This window comes from Tachypleus tridentatus, chromosome 7, assembly GCF_004210375.1.
Source record: "Tachypleus tridentatus isolate NWPU-2018 chromosome 7, ASM421037v1, whole genome shotgun sequence".
NCBI classification, from domain to species: Eukaryota; Metazoa; Arthropoda; class Merostomata; order Xiphosura; family Limulidae; genus Tachypleus; species Tachypleus tridentatus.
The window spans coordinates 75,847,051-75,865,724 of record NC_134831.1 but is presented as its reverse complement, the minus strand read 5'-3'; the positions used below and the strand labels follow the sequence as shown (position 1 = coordinate 75,865,724).

Below are 18,674 nucleotides of genomic sequence, written 5' to 3'. Positions count from 1 at the left end.
AATTGTTGACGGCTGTAATTCTCAGTTTTGATCCATTTGGAGTGATACATGTTGTTCTGGCATTAGTTTTGATGTTGACCAGTTTGTTCGTAATGTGTGGGAGGAAAATTTCTTGCCCATAGACAAATATAGTGTAATGATTCTTGCATAGTTAATGCATGTTTAAATGGTTTAGTGCTGTAAGTTGTAAGATATCTTCCTTTCTGTTATTATTGGAATAAATTTTTGAAACTTCATGAGTTGCCCTCATGTTTCATAGTCAATGGTGAAAATACATTTAGAAGTAGAAAACAGCAGGAGAAAATGTGTTTTTAAAGTATAATGCACTGTACTGTAATCATGTTACTATTATGGTATGTATGCATACCATGCATTTTTCTACTATCCAATTTTTGATTTTAAATTTGGATTTATATTAAATCTACAAGTTTTTGCACATGTCAAAGTAAAGTTAATTTCTTTTAACAGATGCACTTGTTCCCTTCCATTATATAATTCTGTGCCAATGTGCATGAATTGCTAATAGGGTCCTTCATTGGTAGGTCATGTGATCTTGGTTATGCCTCACTCTCTCCTATGTTCAGATGTGACCTATGTGGGTAGTGCTAGTTATGGGTAAATCTAGTATTTTGTGTTTTTAAACTAAAACGTAAGATTTTAAACCTTTTATGGAATGAATTTTAAGTAATTAAGTTAATGGAACTCTGTTATGTGGGAATAGTCGGTATAATCACCTTGTGAATATTGTTAAAGGTAACCATCTAGTGTCTAAATTCTAATGCATTACATTATTTTTTCTTTGATCAACATGGTGTGTTACACTTGTTCAGATTGAAATTTTTTTGCTGAAATTGAGTTGACTGTCAGTAAAAAATTTGTATCCTGCCAGTCTTGCTGTTATTCAATGAATTTCCTAATACTCTTAGAAAATTAGTTTTACACAAAGAAAAAACAAATTAACACTACAATTTAAATGGAAGAAATCTAATTCTAAATTAATTGGAATCAGAAATACAATCTTTCTATAAAATATTAGTTCAAAAGGTACTGATACACCAATGGGACTTTGTGCAGAAAGTAACCTGTGGATTTAATAGCTAATATGTACATGAAATAAACCTCCTTACTATTACTCTCAAATAGTAGTACACAATCAAGACAGAATACCATAGAATGTTTGGAATGTGGCACACTCCAAACAGAAAAATGGGGAAAAATTAGTGGGTGAAAAAATTCTGGAAATGTAAAATTAAAGTTGGTTACATAAGGCTAGTTAGTCTCTGTAAGAAAGGAATTACCAAATTTTGGCTTTGGGATAATTGACAAATATTTTGAAAAGTAAAATGTTAACCTAGGCCATCTAGTTGGAAGAACTAACATAAATTTTTCTTGGTTACAAAAATGTTTAACTTGATGTTAAATATTGTTCTAATTTCTATAAGAAACTAGAGTATGGCTTTTTCTTTGTTTCTAGAATTTAATTTTTAGGTTATGTTCATGTGACATGAACTTTGACATCAGTGTTTTGAATATTTTCCATGTACTGTGGTGTGTTCAGTGTTTTAGTTTTAAATCATTCTTGTGCATTTTAGAAATGTATAAATTTTTAAGAGCTATTTCATGTCACCATTTCAATAATCCAGTATGTACTTCTAGAGCTGTTCAACATTTGTTTTATACTGGTAAACATATGTATTGCATTGTTCATACCTCATTCTCACTATGTTGTATATTTTCAAGTTTTTTTTAAAATTAATTATTGGAAGATTATTGTATAATATCCTTAATTCTTTTTTCCAGATCATTGGAATAATCTTTTCTTGTTGTCTTGCACGTGCAATCAAGAAAGAGTATGAAGTTGTATAAAGTAGTTCATTCATTGTTGCTCGTCGAGATCAACTAGGAGCAACGTGTCTCATTCAGCACAAAATTGTGTAACAAATGGTGCATCTTGAGAATGTGCCAGCACATTTCAGTTGATAATGAAAGCTGTTTATTTTTTTTCACATATAAATTTTAAAGTTTTCTGCTATTTTTATGAATCTTTATTTTCTATCAGCTTAGAGATTTTTATCTATCAAAGGGTAGTTATAATAGATTTTTATTTATTGTGCTGAAAGACAAACTTCTTGGAAATTAACTTTTCTTTTAATGATTTTGTTTAATTAACTGACTTTGATTCATTAACTTTTTGTTTGTCAAATTGTACATTTGATGTTAAAGGGATGTCTTGTTAATTGTGTCAAATATAATCCTTCTGCTAGCTAAAATTACTAGCAGTTATTTTACCACCATTTGTAAAGTTGAAAGTGTATTTGTTACTGATGTTTATTATGCAAGTCTATTTCATGTTATTAAACTTCCTGTTTTCCTTGTGTATATTTGTACTATTTCTATGAATTTTCTGAATCCTGGTGTTGGAACTTGAATAAATCTGTTCTTTCTAAGTTGATTGAACTTATATTCATGAAAATATAAAGTAACAAGTTCTTACCTTAACTTGTGCTAAATTATAATGCACTGAGAAATTAATTTGTAAAAGCTTGATTTATCTCCAATACTGAATGGTTTTGTGTATATTCTAAAATTTTAAGTGTTAAACACTTAACCTCATATTTCATAATCTAGATCTTGGAATCCAGTAACTTGTTCAGATGGTAATTACAATCCAATTCTAGAATCAATTGGTATGCCAGTTGAATCCACAAGTGTCACTTTTTTCAGATAATGACTTAGTATAGCTCTTGAGTTATTCAGATAAATGTCTTAAGTTGTTGGAAAACCATTGTATTTCATGTATCGTGAATACTTTGAGAAGTTTTTTGCCAGATGCTTAATATTTTTCAATATTCAATGACATTTTGTAATATCAAAATGTTTGTTTTTAAGCATATTTAATCAGTCATTTAAGAAACCATTATCATGAAAGTTAGATCAGAAGTTAATTCCAATAAGATTGTACGTACATTTCTAATACATGTTACATTAAAATTTAAAATGGCCTTGATCTTGAAGTTGAATGTAGAACCTAATTAAATGTTGATTTATCAAATCTTATTTGCCAGCAATATTGATAGTTTTCTTAATACAAATATGCAAACATTAATTTTTAACTTATAAATAATGACTTGCATAGAAGTTTGTCAATTTTACAAACAATTTTGAGTCTATCTAATCCAGAATTTTATCCTGTTTGAGAGTTCATGATGTGACTTAGTTTTGAGTTGGTATAGGTACTATTCAGTTAATGGGGAAGTTAACTTGCTCTTTGCTGATCACATGCAAGTTCTTCACAGCTAAAGTTATACAATGTCTTATATAAAGTATTTGTTCAGTGTTAATCTGCAAAAGTTAAATGACTTAATGTTCAACATCTATAAAAGTTCTTTTTAATATCTGAAGTTCCAAGTAAGCATTAATTGTAACTATAGCTTGAGGTTTATAGTATACCAACAGTAGTAAATAAGTAAACATACTTGGTCTCTTGGTGCATTGTGCTGCTTATTTTATAAGTGTGATGCAAGTTCCTATAAATTTCAGCCTGCACAACAGTATTGATAATATGCTACTGCTTTCATACCTGCATAATATATTGTTCATTTCTGCACTCAATCTTCAATAATTTGCATGAATAAGTGGAAATTTAACAATACACATTTAACAATGTAAGTTGCATGCGTTTCTAACTATAAATTCTACAGTTGTCAATATTAAAATAACTAAATAGTAAATCCATTGCATACAATATTAAAATAACTAAATAGTAAATCCATTGCATACTATACAACTTCTTCAAATAATGTTCCGTGTCGACAGTGTCACAAGTATATATTCTTCAGTCGTGTATCCTGTTCAGTGTAGTATAACTGACATAACAATGTAGGTTAAATCCACAACTTATAACTTTCATGACATACCCCATACTTGTCCACTACGTGTACAACCCTGTTCAATGAAATTCTGCTATTAACAAGAAATAATTAAATTCTATTAGGCTCATAATTCCACATGTGAAAGAGTGCAGTTATTCAGTTTAAGTCTTTTTCAGAATGGCAGTTTGGTGGAAAATCATTGCATCGATAGGAATTTTGTAACAAAACTATACATTTGTAAAATCCTTGATTCCAAATTGGTTTAATAGAAAAGTAGACTAAAATGAAGGTGGTTATTGAGGAAATTTAACCTTCAAAAAAGATCTTATCTAAAATGTACAAAGAATGGCATGCAAAGAGGATAAAAGGATCTTCACTTCTTGTGTGTGTGGAGATATGAAATGCTCATCTGATGTATAGGCAGCACCCCACACCCCCAGTGTATGCTTTTCACTATTCTTTACTTGTTTTATTAAAATCTGTTTAATCAAGATTTAAGTAGACCAATGAAACGTTTTTTTTAAATTTATTTTGTGACTGGTTGCAAACTAACTTGTCAAAAAACAAAGGACATCTCTATCTCATGATTGGATATGTTTGGTTTAGTAGTATATGTAACACAAACTCCTATCATGTGCTCGAAACATGGATGAAAAAAATATTGTCATGCTTACGAAGTTTAAAATCTTAAGTTGTAAATATTTAACTACTGTTCAAAGGTTGAAGATGTTTAAAGATTGATTTTTAAATATTCACGCTAAGTGGTTAGGAGTCAAAGAGTGTGAGAAATGTTTAAAATGGTCTCTCAGGTTTAAGAAATTTAAGTTGATTGGTAGGAAGGGAGATTTATAAGATCAGACTAAGAAAGTTAATCATGCAGGAAAATGGAACATAAATGAATATGATAGGTCTGTTTAAAATGTACAAACAGTGAGGATTTCTATAAATATGTTAAGGGTAAATAAATAGTTAGGACGAAGTTGAGGACCCTTAAAATGTGGTAAAGCTTGTATTTGATGATTGAAGGGGCTGGGGTATTAAATTTTAATTTTTTAAATTTTTTTTAAATTTAAATGTAATTTTATATCTTGAACGGCTAAAAGATAGAAAGCTGATTAAAGGAGGTTAGATTGAATTTGTCACCAATTTTCTACGTTTTTTTTTTTTTTTTTTAAGTTTCAGTAGTTTTAGATTAATTCTTTCTTTACACCACTTGTTGGAAAAGTTTTAAAGTCTTAAAATATGCTTTTCTAAACTTGTCAATATATTTTGTAATTTATTGGATAGTAAACATGGTTTCACTGAGGGAAAATCTTGCAAATCTTTTCCAATCTGCAAAAAGATTACTAAAGTAGATGAGAGGAAAGTTGTAGATATTATATAGCTGAATTTTCAGAAAGTATTTGGAAAGATGCAAAAAGAATGATCTCTATAGTGGTGCAGAGTGTTAGCAAAATTGACAGAAAAGTAGATGGATGGAAGAAAGCAGAAGGTGTTTACAAATTGAGTTCAGTTAAGCTGGATTAATGTCACAAATAGAGTACCTCAGGGCTTGGTTTTAGGACTTTTGCTCATTTTGATCTCCATAACATAAAAGAAGGAATGGTCAATAAATTACTTTAGATGATATTAAGGCCTGTAGTGTTACTAAGTGCAAAGAGAATGCTACTTATTTACACCCTTGTGCAAATTAATTGAAACAAATGATCATTTTACAATATTCAGCATGGCGGCCGGTGTAGGCTCGCCGGACCCACTGATTTTCTATAGGTCATTTTTTCACACAGACTGCGTCATTAGCTGTGTTTTGCAGTACGGTCGATTTGTTTTGGGATATCTGACGAAATTTTGAGAAATATTACATCATTCGAGATTGCGTCAGAATGGCAAGGAGACCAGTCAAAAAACAACTTCTTACCAACACAATGAAGAAGAAACTATCAATGGGGTCTGAATTACAAGAACTGGACGCATGAACACTGGAGGAAGGTGTTATTCAGTGACGAGACTCATTTCTTCGTACAGCGTCAAAAAAGTCTGCATGTTCGCAGATCTCCAGGTGAGAAACTTCAAGAATCTCGCATCAATCAGTTCGTAAAACATCTCTTGAAGATGCTTTGGGGCTTTTTCAGCTACTATGGCGTCGGAGGCTTACATATCGTAGAAGGTATGATGCGAGAACCACAGTACATCGAAGTTTTGAAGAGAAGAGTCGTTCCAGAATTGAAAAAGAGATTTCCAGATGGATCTGGCATTTTTCAGCAAGATCTGGCTCCGTGCCACACATCGAAACTTGTGAAGAATTTTATGACTACAACGCGAATAAAGGTGCTGGACTGGCCTGGAAACTCTTCGGACTTAAATCCTATTGAAAATCTTTGGGTGATTTGTAAAGAAAGACTTCGGGGAAAAGACTGTACTACGAAAGATAAGCTAATTGAGGCTGTAACTGAAATGTGGTACCGCGATTCAAAAATTAGTAAAGATTGCAGTCAACTCGTGGACTCGATGCCAAAGCGGATTAATGATTTTCTGAAAAATAAAGGCAGTCATATCATGTATTAATTTGTGGGTAATTTTTGGATTCTCAGAAATAAAACCCAAAAAAGTGAAAAAAATTATATTTTCCGTCTTGTTTCAATTAATTTGTACAAGGGGTGTATAAGAGGGTTTAAATAATTTAGTAACTTGGGTAAAATGAACAGCAAATTGAAACTTACCCACACACGCTATACTCCCAATAACATGTTGAAAAATACCACAAATTATAGTTATTCATTTTTAGTTATAAAAGCGCTTTATAATTTAGAAAAGATGGAAGATTTCCAAAGTAACTGATAAAATGTCAAGTCAAGAGAGGAGGTTAAACGTACATTTCATAACGTGTAACATCTAAAGTACAGAGCCTGTCGTTTCATTTTCGCTTCATCCTGTCAGTGGCAGCGCCAAAGGGGGCTTAAGCCCCCCCTCCAATATTGTTACCTACATATATTCATAAAATATGGAAAACTCAATAGTCGTTGTTGCTTAACAATTAACATCAGAGACATAGATCTGTAGAACTTAACGTCTTCATTAAGATAAAAGGTAGTTAGCCTGATAGTGACCTTACTTTTCCTCAGAGTGTATTAACTTCACATGGGATAATTCGTTTCTGCTATGTAAACTATGTCTTTATGTTATATTTCTTTTGATTTGTAGCTTTACTCTTTACAATCTAAGCTAATCTTGATTTTCTTTATTATTATGTATTACCTTGGGTAGAATTTAGGTGGTCTTCCTCTTTTACATATACGCATATTTTCATAAACAGATTATTTCTAATTTGTAATAATGAATTATTAATCAGAGCATGAGTTTCCAATGAAAATTGCGTTGAAAACGCAGTTCAAAATAGCAAATCTTTCTGAAATGTACCTTGGTATTTACATTATTATAATTTACCGTCTATACTTCATATTGATGGTATTTTGGGAAGCCCCTCCACAGTTTACCTCAGCCCCCCCAACGAAAATATCCTGGCGCCGCCACTGCATCCTGTTCTATGCTTTATCGGCTCACCAAACTACAAGCTGCTTAAACATTTCACTGGAAAACTTTCATAGGTGATTGACTCTCAACATCTCAAGCTTGTGGTTAGTTTGTTGATTACGCCATACATGTTGCACCTATATTTAAAAAATAAAAATAACTACCAAACACTTAATACACAGATAATGTTACTAAACTATAAAATCAAGTAGCAGCGGAGAAACTACGACTTTTTTTGACACTGTAAACATTTAGACCCCCACCAAAAAATAAAAAAATAAAAAAATCGCATGAATATTATTTGCTATATTATCTAGCTTTCGTTCGGGCTTTTTGAACTCCTAGGATCGCAGTGTGTGCTTCGAACTTTGAGAGTCTTGTCTATGTTACTAACATTGTCTTATTTAACTTGGACTTAACAGATAGCCCAATGTGGCTTTGCTATAGTAAAACACACACACTTATTTAACTACTTCACATTTTGCAATGAATTTTTCAGTTCTCTGGTTCAATAAACTGAATGGCAGCTGGTAATATAAGTAAAAAAAAATCATTTTGTTATTGTTAATTTATTTTACTTTCCATGTAATGTTTTTTATAAATTAAGACATGTAGTACTTAATTCCCATCTTTCTTTGTTGAATAATTACCTTTTAGCAAAAATATTTTATTAGAAACTCTAATTTTCCTCTACAAAAGAGTTGTGATGTTTACTGAAAACTTCACAAATATCGTCAACATACGTGAATCATACGTATCGGACGATGTATCAATAGAATCGTATCACGGTTGGTTGCGCCGTAAGTTAATTATATCATATTCCTATATTGCCACAGTTTTAATAGTTACGTCACTTTAAGGTGAGATACAAGAACTTAGGCTTAAGAAAATTTATTTAACGCAGCAAATCACGCACGTATCTATAGCAACATTAACTTACAAAGCTGTTTGTATAAATAATATCGCAGGTTTCGCCTTCGACTAGTTGGAGAAAAAAAACTACAACCTTGAATTTCAGTTTTGTGTTCAAGGTAGTCGAGTAATTTGCTTTATTTTGAAATTGAGCCACAAGTTGAAGAAAACGAATCTTATGCTCTTTGTGTTTAACCTTTCGTTCTAAACGTCTCCTATTTAATAAATAGGTGATAAAAAACAAACCATATGAAATTGATATTAAAGCACGATTAATATTTATACATACCTCGTACAAAACTAGGTGAATTTTTGTTAAAAAAAACTTGTAGTCAGTGTTATTTCAGGTTGTATATAACAGAATGTACAGGTTGCAAAAGCTTGTATTCGCGAGTCAAGCAGACGAATTTCTATACGCTTGCGAGAACGTTTAAAATATCCATATATAAGAACAATATTTCTTTTTATTCTTCTATGGTAAATCAACATTAACAGACGAAAAATAAAAACCCTCTTAATGAAACAAAGTTAATACAAATGTGCTCATTCATAGCTATCTTAATCCCTCTCTCATATTTAAGTTTACAGTTGTGAGGCTTAGGCCTTATTTTTATAATAATATATTTGAAATTTAATAGGTAAATTACTTTAGTTATAGAACTGATAAATGACATGTTTTGTAGATTATTGTTATGGATATTCATGTGATTTTTTAAAATTTTATTTTAAGTTTATGGTTCAAAATCTGGTGTTAGCTATGGCGTGCACAAATAGCCCATTAATTTAGCTTTCTGCTCAACAATAAACAATTTTCATTCACAAAAAATTGCATCATTTCTTGTATCTCACCTATGATACCAGGTAAACCTGATGAAACTTTATGACAAAACTAATTTTACTTTGTACAAACGATAAGATTTTTGTGGAGTGTATTTATAGTTTGTTTTTCGTGGATCACATTTTTAAAGACGGTTTCTAAGGCACTAGTCTTAACATTATTTGGGGTATATTAAGCTCGTGAACTTGTGTAAACAAATGTTAAAAACGAGTTGTAACTCTAAACTAGTTAACAAAAATTTAAACGTTTACGAAAAATGAAGAATCAGAACCTCGACATTTGTAGCCGTGTAAAAATATAAATAAGTAGTTAACTGGACACAATAGATGCGCACGTTGATTGGCTGTATCACGGACAGTGGTACAGATGATGATGTCATAGTGCCACAAATCAGTGATGTCGAGAAAACCCACTTGTAGAGTAAAATATTTATGTAAAAACTGTTCGTTTGGGTTGAGAATTTTTTTTTACGTAACTTACGCTCCTCTACGTAAAAAAAATCTCAACCCAAACGAGCCGTTTTTACATAAATATAGTGCCACAAAGTTGTACCAAAGAGCACAAATATCTATCTTAGGGAGAGATGACATCATAGTTTGATACAAGAGAGCCTGTGGACGGTTCTGCTATAGGTGAATCTTACTAAGGTTTCTGTAGGCATTACTAAGAGGATTATGAACAGGGTGGCCCGTAAGTCCCTACTCATCCATATGTTATTATGTTATATTCAATTACGCATGTATTATAAATTTGTTTCTTTTTATTCAGAGAAATATGGCCGATGTTAGCCCATTTACACTTAAAGAGCGTATTGTGACAAGGACGTGGATACATGAGCGCAAGAATACTGGTGACACCCTGGATACAATAACTGGCAAATGTAGAGAAAGATTCAATAAGGATCCACCAACACGAAAAACGATGTCAAATTGGGAGAGCAAATTGTTTGAAACTGGCAATATTAAGGATGCACCTCGTTCAGAAAGACCAATTAAACGTAGAGAGTCATGTGCTGGTGTGGAAGAGTCAATAATTAACTCACCATTAAAGTTGACGAGGAAAAGATCAGTTGAACTTGGTATCCCAGGAGCAACCATGCAGACCTTTATGAAAAAGGACATGGGCTTTAAAGCATGGCGACTCACATTTGTGAATGGACTAAGTGATGCTGATAGAGAAAATAGGAAATTGGTGTGTGATGAGTTACTGCAAATCTTCAATACGATCACTTCTCGAGGAAAGGTGATGTTTACGGACGAGTGCGCAATTTACCGTTCGAGTCGAGCACGAAATGATTACTTCTGGGCAAAGAAGAATCCTCATTATTATGAAGAAATTGAATACAACACTCTGCATGTCATGATGTGGGCAGTGCTTAATGCGCGTCATGTTATTGGACCATACTTCTTTGACGAGCCAGTAAACCATACCTCATATCTAAACATGTTACAACAATGGTTTATACCGAAACTCGATGAACTTGGAATCAGAGAAGATGTTTGGTTTCAACAAGATGGAGCTTCAGCTTATTATGCCCTCACTGTGCGAGATTATCTTAATAACACTGTTCAAGACAAATGGATAGGTCGTGGTTCTGTAACATCCCCGGCACCCATGAAATGGCTCGCAAGAAGTCCGGACTTGACAACATGTAATAACTCTCTTTGGGGATATATAAAGGACATTGTGTCTAAACAACGTTATAATACTAATGATGAGTTGAAGGTAGCTGTTACCGCGGCATTTGGAACAATAACCCCTGCTATGTTGAGGAAAATGCCTTACAGAACATGGCGTCGCATAATATTATGCAGCGAGAATGAGGGACAGCACACAGATACACTAGATATATAAGATATATGGATGGGTAGAGACTTACGGGTCACCCTGTATGTTTCACAAAGACAGATGTTATGAGTGAGGATAGTATTAACATCGGAAGAAGATGTCATCTCGCAGTAGGGTGTCTCAATGTGTCATCATTGTGTAGGTTTAATTCAATTTTGCTTTATAAGTAAAACACTAATTGCAGTTTACAAAGCTGACAGCTCTGCAGGGCCACGTACAGGTCTAACATGTGTTTATAATTTTCACTTTTGAAAAGGTGAATGATGTTCTGCACTATTGCATACAGATTTCAAATTATGTTTATAATTTTCATTTCTATATTATTTATGTTTTAGAAAGGCTGATGGTGTTTCTATAGGTGGATGTTGTTACTATGTGAATTGTGTTACAAATACACACATGCATTGTGTTACTAAGAGCAAATAGTTTTTTCAATGTGACTCAACATGTCATCTATGTCTAGATTTAGTTATATATGACAGTTTATAGTTTTCACAGACATGTTTTACAAAGACTGGCAGTGTTACTACATTTCTATAGGATACAACATTCAACCTGGATTTACTTTTTATTACACGTGTTTCTATAGGAGGATAACGTTACTAGCGCATTCAATGGATGCTGAAAAGATTTTATAAAATCTAATGTTTTTGTAAGTATTAATCGAGAAAGTTGGTTTAGTTTTCGTGACTTAATGTACTGATTGTACTTTTCGATGTTATATTTAGTCGCATTTTTTTACATTTACTGATGTTTTTATTTTTATAACTAATATCTATTCGTCCTGAAAAGGACACTTACTTCCATGTTTAACATTGTAAATCATTAGAGTTTAAAGGCTTGTAGAAAATCGTTATGTGTCTTGAATATTAAGTGAATGACAACATAGGGGGTGTTCAACACCAAATTGTAGGACATTTAACTCCTGCTCTCTGGTGGGACACCAGTAATACTTTGGATTTACAACACTACAATCAGTGGATACAGCAGATAGCTTAATTTTGCTTTGCTATAACAAAAAACACAACTCCTATTGTGGATATTTAGTATGATGTTTTGTTCATATTTTACTTAGAAGAAAGGGACTGATATAATTCAAAGTGCTGACAATTTTTATCACACTTACTATTTCATTTTAATAAATATTGAGCAAGATGGCTAATTATATTTTTATGATTTAGTACACATTTGATATATGTGAGTGTATTTTTCCACCTGCTGTTTTCACTTTACAACTGATTTGCACAACATACTTTTCACAGTTTCATCCTGAAAAGGACGTTTATATAAATATCTAAATATCATGCAGTAATATAATAATAGCTTGTAGTTTCATTTGTTTGTCTGTATTGGTTAAACGTACTCTTCCTCTATGATTTTATTGGTCTTGGAAAATATTTCACACATGTTACTTTATAGTTTTCACTTACAAATGTTTTACAAAAAATTGACAGTGCTTCTATGGGTGAATAATGTTTTTACAAAGTCTTATTAAGGATAGTATTACTTTAGGCTGACATTGTAACTAAGGACAAGTTTTTTATAGTTCCACAGGATTGTAACACATCTGATGTTTCACTTTTACAAGTAAAACCCTTATTTCAATGAGACAACTATTATAACACTGTTACTTATGTAGATGTAAAGAAGTAGTTTACAGTGTAGAACGTCTGGTAGACATTTAAGTATTAGAATAGCAGGATACAGACGTGCGTCTACGAACATTTTAGAGAAGTAAAACATTGTAATAAAAATAAAATTGTTAAAATTATTTGTCGAAAACCTAATATTAATAAACGTAAAATGTGTGTGTTTTTCTTATAGCAAAGCTACAATGAGATCTACTGTGTCCACTGAAGGGAATCAAACGCCTGATTTCAGCATTATAAATCTAAAGACTTACCACTGTCCCAGCAGGGGACTAAATGCAAAGTGAAAAAAAGCCATTTTAATAAATGAATACCAATCTATAATAAATGAAACAGTTGGGTGTACTTAAATATTGTGTACAATTATGTTGAATACCTGATGATGCCATGTTAACAGTGGCAAAAACAATGTTTTTAAATAATGCATTTCTATTCCATTTGTTGCTGTTTTTAAATTTTAAATTATATGCATTTGTTTAAATTTTTTTACAGTTAACAACTGAAAAGGATGCTTAGTTAAATCTAATGATGTAACTTTAAGTTGATCATCAGTGTTTACAGAATTACTATTGCTACGAATCTTTGTCGAAGTGTTGTTTCTTGCTGATTGAAACTAGTTGCATATACACTAAAAGCTCGATAAACTTTGTCAAAAATAAGTAGATACTACTCTATATAAGTAATATTCTTCCAATTTTTTCTTCTGTATGTTTGTCATCTAATGAATTCTAAATACTTGATTACCAGTGTCACAAATATACAACTGGTGTAGGATATTTTAACATATTACTGGCACATAACAACTGGTGTAGGATGTTTTGACATATTACTGGCACGTAACAACTGGTGTAGGCTATTTTAACATATTACTGGCGCATAACAACTGGTGTAGGATATTTTAACATATTACTGGCACATAACAACTGGTGTAGGATATTTTAACATATTACTGGCGCATAACAACTGGTGTAGGATATTTTGACATATTACTGGCACATAACAACTGGTGTAGGATATTTTAACATATTACTGGCACGTAACAACTGGTGTAGGATATTTTGACATATTACTGGCACATAACAACTGGTGTAGGCTATTTTAACATGTTACTGGCGCATGACAACTGGTGTAGGCTATTTTAACATACTTTAACATGTTACTGGCACACATTAGTTGATGACAAAATTCAAAACTTTGATCTTGTATTCGCCTAAAACTAAAACATGTAATGCATTTGTGTTTACCAAACTGACAGAAATACTAGAATTCCTATTTCCGTATCTTTTAAAACTTCACTTTGTGTAAACTATGTCATTTAATCTTACTAGCTTTCCAAAGCGTTAAATACATTTATCAGAAACGAGCACAACGAAATAAAAAAAAAAACAACAATTATAATCATAAAAATAAAAGAGTCTTTAATTACAAATCAAGTGATTATTCTTCAACTATTTCCAAACACATTTTCTTACTGGGATTTTAAATCGGTTACGGTAATATGAATTATTTTTTCATTTAAAATGTATACAAATTCTCAGTTACAAACCAGTGTTCTGTGAGTTTCTTATATAAAACTTTACAAGGTGCATTAATATACTACAAACATTTTAATTTATCAAATACTGGATTAGCTTTAATACAACTTTTGTACATTATATTCACATTACTATAGCTTTTAGCTTATATTTTTAATTTCTATAACATTACGTCAAAACAAACACTAAATTTATTATAAGACATAAATTTTGATAGTGTGTGTAACATGTGATGTATTTTAGTTTACACTTCTACCAATAACATTATATTCTATTATTCGTTTTATCAGTTACAACTAGTGTTCAGTCTCAAATCTAACAGATTTTTAACACGCTCGAAGCTTGACTAGATCAATGGTTCTTACATAATTATGCCTCCAGTTTAACCTTTTATGGTGAGTTTGAGAGACGAAACAAATGCACGTTTAAGAAATTTACTAAAACGTATACAAGTCTTATATTTATCTAGACGTACTTAGAAGATCATATGTATCAACAGGGTTTACGAATTTGGTCTCACTAAGGTTTTGGTGAGACGGGGATTCGAACTCGCAACCCTCAGATTACGAGTCGAGTGCCTTAACCACCTGACCACTCCGGAACAGTCGTGTCAGATAATCACCAATGTCATTAAATGAGATTTATCTTTAAACACCGTTCTTCAAAGACCGTGCTTAGTATAGTTAAATTATTATTATTATTAGTAGTAGTATTATTCATAGTATATAACATAATAATAAGGGTTTTAGTTTTTACATCTTAAACGTCAATGACGTTATTATAAGGTTTATTAAATTTAGTGAAGATCACTTGGTGAAAAAAATAAGAAACCCATCGTTGATGACAGTCTCGAAATCTCATTCCTAAACTGTCAGTATATGCAGCCAAAGGTCTGTAAAATGTAGACAAGCACTCCATTAGTAGGTAACGTAGTTTCTATTGTATAATCTTTATAATCACAAACTATAACTTGTATTTAATTTACACTAAACATAGGATGACTTTCATGAGTTACGGGAATGTTTGGATAGATAAAAATTAGACGGTCAGTAGTTTTTTACTGATCCTTTACTACAATTTTTATTAAAATTAGTAAATTTCATTTGGCAAAAAGAAATATAAACAGGGACCTGCATTTCGTGGCATCCTCCATATGTTGTATCCAGACTGTCAGTGTACGAGGGTCCATAAACTGTAGACAGGCACTGTGATAACCAGAGTTTCGAATGATGAGAAACATAATGGTACCAGGAGTGAGAACACTACTGCCCAGACACCTTTTGTCCAGTTCAGGGGTCATTTCTATTCTTTGTTTCTAGGGAATAGCACCGTGTTGGCAGTGGGCAATGTTAACTCTAGCGTATCACATCAAAATTATGGATGGCTAGCACTATCCAGTGAAATCCAACAACCAAACTTTCTCGTAAATGCCGAATACTTTGTTATTCAGTCTGTGGGCAATAAATTGATGTCGTACAATGAACTATTATAAACTGATATCTCAGAACGGATAGTAAAATAAAAATGTTAATACCCATACTAGCCGTTTTGAGATACATATTTATTTCAAGTAGGTTTCTCGTCATGAAGTATTATAAACTAGTTTATATATATATATAATACAAAAATACCATTGAAATGTTTAAAAAAACATTTCAGCATTCGTTATAAATGTCTTCTAACTACTAAAACGTAAAAAAAATATTTTTCAGTAAGATTAATTTACCAAAATTGTTAAATATTATGTAATACTTTGTATCGAAGAACAAAAACAATGTTTCTATTATAATATTAGTCATCGTTAAAAGGATTAGAAACAGGTGTTTTTCATGTCACAACAGTTTTGTACAATTTGACCAATGTGTCTTTCAGTAAGTGAAAATAACTTCAAAACACATGTAGTGGGTAGAACACGGGTACCTCAATGTATAACTTGGTGTTTAACAACAAACAAACAAAAAATTGAATTTCAATGTTCTTTCCCAACAAAAGTGAGTATGGAAAACTAAGATAACAGTGTTTCTGAGTAAACTGTGATATTATTTACTTAACTGGATTTTTGTAGGTTATTTTAAAAGTTTTATAACCTGAAAACAATGTCTTTCCACTACAAAACAGGTACTTTAATTTCGAAGTTATAGATTATTTCTTTCTTTTTCCAATAAATTATGCTACAGTTTAATAAATACATTACAGATTGTTTAGCATTACAACAGTTGATAAGTATAGTTTCAGATTCACTCTCACAAACGTTTTTACTCGCATCTATCCCTGTCGCACCACACACGCTCGCCCTTTCAGCCGTGGGGGCGTTATAAGTCACGGTCAATCCCACTATTCGTTGGTAAAAGAGGAGCTCAAGAGTTGGCGGTGGGTTGTGATGACTAGCTGCCTTCCCTCTAGTCTTACATCGCTAAATTAGGGACGGCTAGCGCAGATAGCTCTCGTGTAGCTTTGCGCCAAATTCAAAACAAACCAATCCTAGCATCCATTGAATACCAGAATTACAAGTCTAGTACGACATTCATAAACTTGTGTTTATGAAGTAAAATTATGATTAATTGTTCTTTATCAATGAAAAATAAGATATTTACCTGTTGTTTTCAAGTCATTTTGATTTAGAAATATGTGTGGTTTGCTCAGTTGAATTATTTTCAAACTTTGTGGATATTAATGAGTGTTTCGTGTTAATATTTTGGAGTAAGGTTTTCATTATACTTAAAACTTATGTTAACTGAACTATTTTTAATATTATAACATAATTCTTATGTTCATTTCGGGAATATTGTTGGATTTATTTCTGATATCAGACGTAATTTTACACGTTTATCTGGATTATATATATTTTTTTGGTAAAAAACTTGAAATTATGCATTAAACAAATTACAAAACCTTCTAGATCAATGAATTTACTCATTGTTTACAAGTTATTTGGTTTTCAGCTTTACTTCTATTACCCATTGGAACTAGCGCTTTGATGGAAAAATTAAATACACGTGAGTCGCTGATTGGTATATCTGATCCCTGACGGCACCAATAGCCAGGTATGTACATATCTAATGCACCAGTGTTTGTTCACAGTATGAGACGAGCATATCTTTCAGTAGAGAGGTAATTCATTCGCCATTGATACTGTGAGACGTAGCATATATGTTGAATTTTGTTTGTTTGATTTCTTCTTGGAAAAGGGCAGGTCCTGATGGGGGTAGTCATGCTATGTAACTCTAAATCACTTGCTGAACCTTTGTCCTATCTCAGGTTGAATTCACTAGACGTTTTCAGCCAAGTTTTTGTTACATAAAGCTTTTGTTCTTGACTACTTATTTTTCTTATGAAGTAGAATCAAGTAAGTAAATTAAAAAAAACTTTTAATCAGTGATGTCGAGAAAACCCACTTGTAGAGAAAAAATATATATGTAAAAACGGCTCGTTTGGGTTGAGTTTTTTTTTTTTTTTACGTAGAGGAGCGAACAACATTTCGGCCTTCTTCGGTCATCGTCAGATTCACAAAGACAGAAAGAGGTAACTGACCGGAAGCTGACCACATGTTTGAAAGGGGCTGTGTAACTGAGTGTCGGAATGTAGAGGGCGTGTTTAGATCTTTGAATATATAATTTTATATTATTTATTTATTTATCTATCAAAAGGAGGTATGATAACACTAAGTTTGTGAATAGAATCACATCTTCCCTTGTACCTTTATAAAAACACTTTTTAATTTATACACTTGAAGCTGTATTTTAGAAGCATTAATACGATGTGAGTACATCTAAAATTACTACTTATTATGTTTTTAATTTTGCATGTGGTCAATGACGCCTGATAAAAGTACTGTGAAGAAATAGGTTTTGTTCACTGACACTTAGGATCCAGTACTGGTTACCAGAGATCCAAATGGAAAATAGAGCTTTTATAGTACAAAATATTACCATAAAAGAACCATGATGCATTTCAAAACACTTCCAGCAAATAGAGTCTACCGTGGCAATGACTTTAACCTTCGTATATTCAGCCAAGATGTTACCTATCGTTCCAATATCAAAGGGAAGAAACTCATTGTAAATGACAGCTTAATAACTGTTTAGGTATGTACCAACGGTGCACTGACACGGTATTCGAGTGTAGGAGGCACATTCATCACAAGATATATTCCCAGTACTGCATAATTTTACAAATTTAGCTGCCATTTTTTTCCATGAGTGATTCGCCATAGATTCCACCCCATGTGCCATTTCAGAGGAATTGAACAATGTGACAATAAAGTGGTGTGGTTGGAACCGTTAAGACAAAGCCACAATAAGAACTGAAATGTGAGAACGTTTACTGCATCCCTGATTGATGACACTGAAAACTTATAGTTGATGGCTAAAAATGCTGACTGAAGGAGACACTATATGTAATGAGGATAATTAAGGACTCTCGAAAATACCTTTTAAATGTTGGTGCTGAGAAATTGTCATCTATAGAGAACCTCAACAGTTTTCTGTTG

The 18,674-nt window shown here is 32.1% G+C and overlaps 1 protein-coding gene across 1 annotated transcript in view; it reads left to right on the top strand.

Annotated features, from left to right (window-relative positions):
- Positions 1-2,447, top strand: part of LOC143256003 (CD63 antigen-like) — a 32,320-nt gene extending 29,873 nt beyond the window's left edge. The window contains exon 7 of the mRNA XM_076512527.1: positions 1,801-2,447. Within this exon, the coding sequence (XP_076368642.1) occupies positions 1,801-1,866 (66 nt within the window). The 3' untranslated portion in view covers positions 1,867-2,447. The remainder of the gene's footprint in view (positions 1-1,800) is intronic.
- Positions 2,448-18,674: the final 16,227 nt, after the last annotated feature.